This window comes from Nannospalax galili, unplaced genomic scaffold (genome assembly GCF_000622305.1).
Source record: "Nannospalax galili isolate Female #2095 unplaced genomic scaffold, S.galili_v1.0 scaffold113, whole genome shotgun sequence".
Lineage (NCBI taxonomy): Eukaryota > Metazoa > Chordata > Mammalia > Rodentia > Spalacidae > Nannospalax > Nannospalax galili.
In genome coordinates, this window is record NW_008335444.1 from 7,515,130 (window position 1) to 7,525,191 (window position 10,062).

General features: G+C 49.6%; 1 protein-coding gene across 3 annotated transcripts in view; it reads right to left on the reverse strand.

The window, feature by feature from the left end:
- Plekha6 (pleckstrin homology domain containing A6) overlaps positions 1 to 10,062 on the reverse strand; it is a 142,765-nt gene that overhangs the window by 32,055 nt on the left and 100,648 nt on the right. Inside the window, exons 5-8 of one of the 3 annotated variants that reach the window (XM_029562194.1) lie at positions 7,361 to 7,465; positions 6,646 to 6,718; positions 3,869 to 3,969; positions 364 to 566 (exon numbers count right to left, since the gene is read on the reverse strand). In XM_029562194.1, coding sequence (XP_029418054.1) covers positions 364 to 566; positions 3,869 to 3,969; positions 6,646 to 6,718; positions 7,361 to 7,465 — 482 coding nt within the window. Of the gene's footprint in view, positions 1 to 363; positions 567 to 928; positions 1,002 to 3,868; positions 3,970 to 6,645; positions 6,719 to 7,360; positions 7,466 to 10,062 lie in introns of those variants that run through there. The other 2 variants (XM_008830385.3, XM_008830384.2) reach the window with 2 other exon arrangements.

Genomic DNA, 10,062 nt, shown 5'->3' on the forward strand with positions numbered 1-10,062 from the left:
TAACTAAGTGGCTAACCTGTGATTCAAACCTGATTCCTTCCTGATCCTCCAAAGGTTGTGTGCTTAATACATCCTGGAACAATGAGCAAATGACCCTCACCTTTGGCTCCTGGCCAAGCTTTGATGGAGCTGTCTGTGGACTCCTCCAGGTCAGAAAGAGGAGGAGGAACAGGTCAGGGGAAGAGAAATTCAGGATCTGCAACCTTTTAGCCCAGCCTTCTGTGTGGATGCAGGAGATGGTCCCTATTCCCTCCAGAGGTTCAAGCCCACACACCGGGCCCAGCAACGTCACAGAGCTGGGCACTTTTAGAATGCTCCCCCTTTTCATCTTCTTATTCCTGCACCAGGTACCCTGGTACTCACCTGTGTCGCACAGGTTGGGGCACTGACTTCTGGGCTGGAGGGATCTGTACCCGGGCAGCCTCTCCCATGGCCTGGATCCAGGCCTCCTGTTCTTCGGGGCTCTCAGCACTGAAGAAGTAGGTGCGGACTCCAGCATGCTCAGCCTGTGGGGAGAGGCAGTGCGTAGAACTGGCCCCTGCTTCATCTACCCAGAACACAATCACCTGCAGGGAAAGGACACCACAGGAGGAGCAGTCAGTGGGGCCATTCAGAGCCCTCAGCTCTTCCCTAGAAGGAGCTCAAGAGCTAGGCAAGGAGGGTGCCCCACGGTTACCTCACAGGCATCTGCCTGGGCTATGTCTCTGAACACTACCAGAGAGCCTACCTCCCCTGCTGAGGGGATTGTAAGTAGAAAGGACAATTACCACAACTTCACTCCCCTCCAATTCCACCTTAGTTGCAAGGCAAGTACACCGGGGCCGAGGAGATGAGCCCTCTATAGGTCCATCTCAGGTCTAACTGCTGAGAAGCTGGCCCTATCCCTTCCATGGCATGCAGGGTAAGCACTGGTAACAGAGCACACTACCTAGTTGGTGGCTGTGAACAGGCACAGCAGGCGGGAACCCAGAAGAGAGCTCCTGTCCAGAGGAAGGGGTCCTCATGCGGCCAGAAGGAGAGGCAGAGACAGGTCAACCGACACAAGAGGGAGAGACAGAGGAGGAGGCAGGAAACAGTTAGGAGCACAGGAAGGGTAGTACAGGTTGTCCCCTTCTACTCTGTCACCACCCAGAAGACAGCACCCAGCAGTGCCCAGCTCAGCCCACCAAAACATGGAGCAAGAAGTGTATGCACTATGGGAATCAGAGCTGTGGTGGGCAGTGGGTCAGGGAGCCCCAGTGTTAATGCCAGCTCTTCTGCTAGCAAACAAGTTGCTGTTTTGCTCCAGCTTAACTGATAAATCAATGAAAGTGGGAGGTCAGGGGTGGGGGGAAATCTGCCTTGTGAAACTCAAGGTTCTTAGGACACAAGGAAAAGAGGCCACAGGACTAGCTAGATTCCTTCTAGGCCTCAGTGTACTCCCCAAGTGACAACCCTTAATCTCTCAAACAAGGCAGTCAAGTTTATGTCACCTAACAGGAGGGCACTACCAAATGTGATTAGGACTCTCAGAGATGAGTCTCATTCTAGCCTTGACCCCCTTGAATGCAAACCCATTGGTTGCTGGGGCTGAAGGAGAAAGGCCTGACCCTCCAGCTAAGCCTATGTCTCTCCCAAGCATCAAAGCCAAGCTCATACCTTTCCAGTGTTTCCTGGCCCAGCCTTCAGGAGACTTCCTTGACTGTGGCTCACTTTTATTTCTACCTCTATCTTGCCCTAGCCCTGATAGTCTTTGGAACTGGAACCTTCACCTTGGCATCAAGGGACATATGTTTACTTCTTTTGGCTAGACCCCATCCTTCAGCAGGAGACAGAGCTGTGAATGGGACTGTGCTGATGAACAGCAGGAGTGCTATAGGGAGGGCAAAGGGGCCACTGGGACTTGAAACAGCAGTGCCCAGGGCCTGGGAGAGCCCTCTGGGATGAGAATACAGGGTTAGTGTGGTGGCACAAGGGACACAGGAGAAGCTACTAGCATGATCATGTGGGAGTGGGCAGCAAATGAATTTGTTCATTCCACGAGCCACCTGTATGTGTAGCTGTTTGACTGGGGACCAGTCACGAGGAAGGTAAAGACTGTACTTGAACACAGTCACAATGGGGACAAAACATGCCACAGGGAACAAGGAGCAAACAGACCCAGGAACAAATGTTTGTGACAGGAGAAGGCAGAGGGCCTGGGAAAAGACAGGGCTATTGATGGAGCAGAGGGAGGGACATCAGCTTCTAATATGAAAGGGGCCAGAGAACTGAGGGAGAGGGTAGAAGAGGCTAAGGCATTCAACCGTAGCCAGGCAGGGACAGTTCCTGGCTCCTCATTATTTGCCATCCAAGAGTTGTGTTTGGTAGCCACAGCAGGACAAGCCTGATATCTGTCTGTCTCAGCTCCCCTCCCTTCCCTGGGGATGGGCCACTGAATAGCGCCAGTCAGATCCTTTTGTAGGCCACTGAGCATAGCCCTTACACAGGGGCCTTAAAGAGGCAGTGCATGCCTTGGGGGAGAGGATGGCGAAAGGGAATGGTTGGCACAGGAGTGATAGCTCTGCAGAGGATGCGTATCAGTCACTCTGGGACATTTATCTGATGTCTGCAGCTGGCACAGCTCCAACCTAGAGTGTGTGGCTCTGTCAGGTCTGATATGGAGGGTGAGACAGGCTATAGATTGTGTGTGGGTGTGAATGTGTATGTGTAGCAGGACTGTTTGTTGGTTAAACAGCCTGTTCCTATTTCCCCAGTTAGACCCCATCTCCCTGGAGTCAGAGTTTTATTAATTGTTCATTCTGTTCACACCTCTGGCACATGAGACCCTAGGAGGCTGGAAACTATGTGCCAAATAGGTCCCTTCTTGCTCCTTGGCAGGACCTATGTGTTCTGTCTACCTCTTTTACTAGAAGCTGTAGGGAAGAAAGGGCCCTGGGAGCCCAAGTATTGACCTGGTGTGACCTGCAGTTCCTGTCACCTAATGCCATGGCTTTGAGTTAAAGGGTCTTGGACAGTAACTTTCAATTAGAGGAGAAGGGGCTTTGTAATAAGACATGCAGAGTTAATATTATAATTTCATATTTGGAAAAGAAAAGGAGCCAAGTGCTTTTTGGATCACAAAACACAAAGGGCATAGGATTTTTATAGTTTTTAGTGGGTCATGAATTTTTAAATGTGGAAAAACACTGTCCTAGGATGAGCCAGATGCAGGCACAGCTTTGCTGAGTAGATCCCCCAGGGGTTCTGAGGGAGTGACACTGAGCAGGAAGCAAGTCCCATTTTTCTGTGCTCTTGTTCTCTCAAAGTGTTGCCTACATGGTTGGGGGTGCACCTCCATTGCTGTCTATATGGCACCTCCTGGTAAAGCCCTTGCCCAGCAAGACCCTGGCTTCCATCCTCAGCACCACAGGGTGAAAAACTTTGTCTACATAAACAAAATTCAACTCATAATATTCTCTAAAGATTAAAATTTTGAGTAAGTTTGGCTTGGGGGTGGGGGAGGTTCTTGGGCCCAAGGTAAGGAGGAAGAAGACCAGAGAAGATCTCAGAATTTCACCCACAATAGCTCTGCTCCCTAGAGGGTTAGGGCAGGCTGCTAGGTAGATAATCCAAAGGGCTCAGGACACGATTTCTTCCCTGATAAAAACTGGCACCCCTGAGGCATACCCCTACTGGCCCATCAGTGACCTTTACCCACGGGGCCCCAGAGAGAAGAGGGCATTACAGCATGGCCTTGCTTTGCCTCACAGTGAATCAGACGAATCTAGAGGCCGCCACCTGCCACTACACTGGGGCTTCCTAAGGGAGAGATTCTTGATCCTGCTGTAGCCCCCTGTGAAGAGCAAGCTCTCTCCCTTCTCCATCCAGAAGAAGAAGCCCAGCTGACCTTAAACGTGTGTTTCCGGCTGATGTTGTCTGAGGGCTGCACAGCTGCAACCCGGAAGCTCAATAAGGGGATGCTGCCCAGGATGCTCTCCTCCTTCTCGTCTGTCAGGGAAACAGAAGCACAGAGTGTGTGTGTGTGTGTGTGTGTGTGTGTGTGTGTGTGTGTGTGTGCGTGCATGCCTGTGTGGGGGAGTGAATGGTGAGCAGCTCTTCAGCCCGACCAGGGTAAGTATCAGTGACTACACCACGCCTGCCTACTACTTGTCAGGCACCAGGATTAGCACACATACTCCAGGAAGCACTCTTTGGAATTGGGGTTAGGAGTGCACTGTGGACACCGTTCCAGATGATTCACTACAGTGCTGAAAGACAGTGCTACCCACCCTCAGAGGGTTTGCATTCTAATGCACAGATAAGGCAATGACCGCCAACATTTTTGGAGTGTTCGCTTTGTTATCAGGCCTGTTCAGTATCTTACTAGACCACCCCACGAAGAAGCTCTACTATTACCCCCATTGTCAGCATAAAAGCTAAGTAAGTTGTCCAGGTTCCTTAAGTCTTAAGTATTAGAATCTGTCTTAAAAAGCGGGGAGCCTGACTCTAAAGCTAGCATCCTTGACCCCTGTCCTATCCGTCCTGTATTGATAAGCAGGGAAATTCCAACAGCAATACACAGAGCAGGGGGCAGGCCTTCCTTTTGCTCTCTGGCCCCTTTAGGTAATGCTTTGGGTGTTGTCGTTTTGAGACAGGGTCTTACTCTGTAGTCTAGGCTGACTTGGAATTCACTATATAGCCCAGGCTGGCCTTAAACTCATGATTCCCCTGCATCAGAATCCCTGGTCCTAGGATTACAGTTTTAAGTCACCACCACTGACTTGAGGGTAACTCTAAGGTTCTCCCAGCCTCCAGAAGCCTGATTTGCCCTTCCCTGCTGCAGACTACCCTCCACAGGAGAGCATGCTGCTAGCCTGGATCCTAGGTTTGAGCTACCATGTAATTCATCCCAGATTTGCAAAGAAAGGGTCCTGGCTATCAGCAGGGTGCCAGAAAGAGTGAGAGCATTCTGTAGGGGATGACTGTGAGGCTGTGGCTTCCTTCCTTCCACTCTTCCCTGGTGTTTCTACTTGTTCCCTAGGCAGTAACCCCGAAAACTCTTCAGGTAGATTCGGAAGAAACCACTGTAAACTCTGAGGTCTGCTTCTCTGATCACATTCTTGAGACATTTGGTTTGGCCTGCCCTTTCATAGGAAGAGGTAAGCCAGAGTAAGGACTCAGGGCTGTCTCTTGGGGAAACAGGTTGTCATTGTCCAGATGGCAAAGTGTGGGTCAGTGTTCAGATGATGCTATGGTTAGGGTGTGGTCAGTCCTAGTCCTCACTCATGTTGAAATTTGATTCCCACCTGACAGTGCTGAGAGGTCGGTCTTTAAGGAGGTATGCCCATCTGAGAGCAGGCTCCTCCTCCAGAACAGGGCATTGCAAAGCAAAGCTGCCCTTCTGTTTTGTTTTTCCCACATGCCTCTGCTTGTCCTTCTACTTTCTACCATGAGTTGAAACAGCAAGAGTTCCCCACCTCCACACGCAACCCCCCTGCTCCTGAACCAAGAGCTAAACAGACACTACCCGCAAGCTCTCAGAAGACCTCCAGGCCTCTAGATTCAAGGGCCAAAATAAACCCCTCCCCTTTACCAAATACAGAAAATGGACTAAGATGGGGGTACACCATGAGCCCTCTTTGGTATGTTTTGCTCTTCTCTTCAGAGACCCTGGCTCTGCCCTAGGTCCTGCCCCACACGGGTTCCAGGGCTCAGCACTTGGGGCCTGGGCCAGGGCAGATTCTTCTGCCCCAGTTTTGAACTTTCCTCTGTGCCTGATCCTAGTATCTACAGCCCCTGCCTGGATACAACTCAGGAACAGTAGCTCCAAAGCAGAGGAACAATGGGTACAACCTGTGTTTGTCAGCATTAATGATTCACCACACTGGTCTCAGGAGGCCCAAGGAAACATGGGCGTCACCATTCCAGGGTAAGGAAGTAAGCAAACAGGCTCTCTTGCTCGGAGATCATTTCACTCTCTTCCTGCTCATCTCCCTGTCCATCTCCTCCCACTACAGCAGCCTCCTACAAAGCCTCTATTACTGTCATCCCTCTGTATCTGCACTGACACATGTTGCTATATATGCTTTGAAACAACTTCTTAGAGGAGCTAATCAGATCTTTGCCCTCCTGTTTTGGGGGGCAGCAAAGAGAGTAGAAGCTGGGGGCTATTTATTTATTCAACATGGACTGAATATCTTTCCTGTGTGTCCTGCACAGCTTTTAGTGCTATGGACTCCACAGTAAACAAAATGGTAAAAACTCTTATAGATCAGATCACACAGTCTACTAGGCCAGGAGGAAGACCAATATCAATCACAATCAGGTGACCTACAAGCAGTAACTACTGACTTTCTTCTCTTTGTCCTTTTCTTCCCCCTACCCAGGAACTTCACAAATGTCTGCCCTGTTCACCTTCTATATCACCAACTGGAACCCAGAACTCTGCCTCCTCAGCAAGTGCTGATAGTTAGGAACTGAATGAGTGAGTGAATGACCATGAGATTGAGCTGTGTGACATGCGTGTGTGACACCCCATTGCCACATCCCACTAGCTCAGGGAACCTGCCCGAGGAGACCTGCCAGCCAACGACCCTCCAAACCAACAGAACCCGACAGCAGGGCAGGATGAGATAGAATTGGTGCTGGGCTTCCTCTGACCTGCTGGCCCCAGGGAAAGCTCACCTTTGTAGTAGAAGAGGCAGCGGTCCACCAGAACAAACCAGCGCTTGTTCCACTGCTTCACCCCGGAGCTGGCCTACAGGACACACAGAGACAGACGTGAAGGGCCATGGGGTGGGCGTGAAGAGGAGGCAGATGCAGTGAGGGAGCACTGCGCTAGTTCCAAGGACGTTCTGGCTCTAGCTGCAGCACTGCCTCTAGCACGTGGCAGCAACCCCCTGGAGAGCTCAGATGCTGGGAGCTGATATTAGATATTGCCTGTGACTTTCCAGTTCTGTCATTCTGAGGCTCTGGGCCTCCCCCAGGAAAGACAATAGGAGCAAGAGGTAACCCAGGATGAGTGAGTAGAAGGGCAGGCAAGAATACAGCAATGTCCATCTGGGGAGAGTTGGTGAAACTCGGCAGCCCCCGCCCCCACACAGCAAGAGGGCCTACGAGAGAATGTACTATAGGTTACTCTGATGGGATTGGTGGCACGGCATATTTCAAAGTCATTGTGTCTGTTCATCAGGAGCCTCCAATGGATTCCTCAATTTGACTCTAATTAATAGATGTGACTTTGGGAAGATCTTTAATTTTTCTGAGCCTTTATACAATTGAGAGACACACTTAGAAACAACAGGAAAATATACCCAAAAGTTCATGGGCTGCTGTGAACCCAGAGGACTCACAGTGAAGAGTGGTGGTTACTGGGGGTGACATGGCAGGGTGACCTCACCTGTTTGAAGAGCCAGCCGGCCTTGGTGACAGGCGCATTGGGGTTCCGCTTCATGGAGTGGGAGCGCTTGCCAAAGGCGATGGCTTTTCGGGATGTTCGTGTTGTCTGGGGAGGCAGAGAGTGCAGCTGGCCTAACTTCCTGCCTCCCCTTTCTGCTTTATGTGCAAAGGAGCTGTCCCTGCTAGGAGGAATATCTCTAGCAGACCCCTGAGTGCCCACATGCTAAGAGACTTGGGTGTGAATCTTGATCCTCTGCTAATTAAAAGGTATGTGAACTTTTCATTATTTGTATCTTCTGGTTTCAAACATAGGTCTCTTCCCTGTCTCAGCATTTTGCTTTCTTTGGGGGTGGGGTAGGAGAAAAGAAGATTTCACAATGTATACTTTCAATTTTTTTACATTTACTTATTTATTTGGGGGGTCCACATGCATGCCATGGCACAGATGTGGGGGTCAGAGAACAACTTGTAGGAGCTGGTTCTCTTCTTCTACCATGTAGGTTCTGGGGATTGAACTCAGGTCTTGGTGGCAAGTGCCTTTTCCCCTAGTTAGCCCCAGTTTACTCTTTTTCTTCTTCCTCCTCTCCTTTTTTTTTTTTTTTTTTTGGTCTTTTTAAGACAGGGTCTCCTTGTAGCCCCAGCTAGCCTGGCACTTGCTATGTAGACCAGGCTGGCCTTGAACTCATAGAGATCCACCTGCCTCTGCATCCTGAGTGCTGGGATTAAAGGCTTGTGCCACCATGCCTGGCTCCCCTCTACTTCTTAATTACCACCTGTTTCTTCCACATGCCTTCTGGAATCCATACAATGTTACTTCACTGCATCAGTCCCTCTGCAACTGTTCCTATCTCATGTCCAACATTCTACAGAGCTGGGAGGGTGAATGAGGGTCCCTGGCTCCTCAGTGCCTGTGAACACATCATTCTTCTCATTCTGGCAGGACTCTGTTTTCCTTGGACACTGCTGCTTGATCTCTCAATGTCACCCTTCTTGTCAGTACCGGCTTCTAGATCAAACCATTTCTTTGAAGTCTAAGGACTTTGATGCCAATCATCCTCTGCATTCTAAAACTTGAAAGCACTGTGAGAAATCTCACTAGTCTTGAGATGGCCCATCTATGCCTTTTTATATGACCTGATGTCCTCAACTCCAAACCCTGCACCCAGAATCCAGCTACTAACTCCTGGATCTACAGCTCAGGCCCTGTCAGAACCCATCACTTTGCCACCAGCATCTTCAATCCTACCAGCACATTTTCTGATCACAATATTCCATATTTTGTGCTTTCTCCCTCTACTACTCAACTCTACCAGTTTTTCCACTTCACCGAGAGCCTAACTCCTCAGCTCTTACCTCTTTGCTAGATCTACATACTACTTCCTGGTTTATTTCTCTTCAAAACCAGACTCCAAAATCCCATCAACTGTTTTTCTGCTTCATCTGAAACTCAGTGTTCCAAATTAATAAAATTACTCATCCTTTCTGAACTCTTATGCATTACAGAGCTGCTGGAGGGGGTAAAGATCATATGAGGTGACCACAAACCTCCTCCATTCCCAACACCAGCTGGGCTGCACCCCAACAGCAACTCTACTACCCCCTACACACACACCATTTTCCCAAGTCCTCCACCCCCCCAGCCTCTGTCCTCCCCACCATGGTCCCAGCTTCCTCACAGAAGGAATTATAGGCATCAGACATGCACTTCTTCAATTTCACACCCTTTTACCTAGAAAATTCCTGCTCTCATCATTATTGTCTCTCTCCCTCCAATGTCAAACAATGTCAAAAGAAATGTCATCCTCCTTAGGGTGCTTCTGATCCACAGTCTGTTGCTCTGCTGACTACCTCCTCTCCCTTCAGCACAGCTAGGGGTGTGGCTCCGTGGTAAAGCATTTGCCCTGCCTAGTACACAGAAGGCCCTGGTTGTCATCCACAGCACCACATGCACAAGCATGCATGCACAGACACAAATCTATGTTCTAGGTACCTTCTCTGGCTGCCTCTCTTCAGCCATTATATCCCAGTTTCCCCACTTGAAAGCATCTCTCTCACACTCCTACATACCCTAAACCTCCCTTCAGCCCTCATTCCTTGCCCAGTGTAAGATCCTCTTGGGTTGTTATAATGGCCACTAGAAAGAGCCCCACCCTTCTCTTCTCCCCAGACTCTAAAACCTCCCTGCTGCAGTCTGAATGTGAAATGTCCCCTAGAGGCTCATATTTTGAACACTTGGTCCCCTGTTGGTGGTACTATTCTGGGAGGTCATGGAACCTTTATGAGGTGGTGGAAGTAGGTCGCTTGGAGGAGGCAGGCTTTGAAGGGTAGACCTGGCCTCTGCTCTCTGCTTTTTGGACTTTGTGGCATGAACAGTCACTGCCATGCATTCCTGCCACCATGAACTGAGCTGCACTGTCATGTTTTCTCCACTATGATGGACTGGGACCTTCTGGAGCTGCAAGCTAAAAAGATCTTTCCTCCCCCACGTTGTTTGTCAGGTAGTCACAGAAATGGAAAAGTGTGAGATCCCTGCATACAAACACTTCTTTTCTCAAATGGTTCATATAATGCTATTAATTAAATTAAGTCTATTCAGTCCTTGACCAGTTTAAAACAATGGACAGTACTAACTTCCTGTCCTTCCTGAGGCTCTTCTTTTGGTCTTTCTACATCACACACACACACACACACACACACACACAC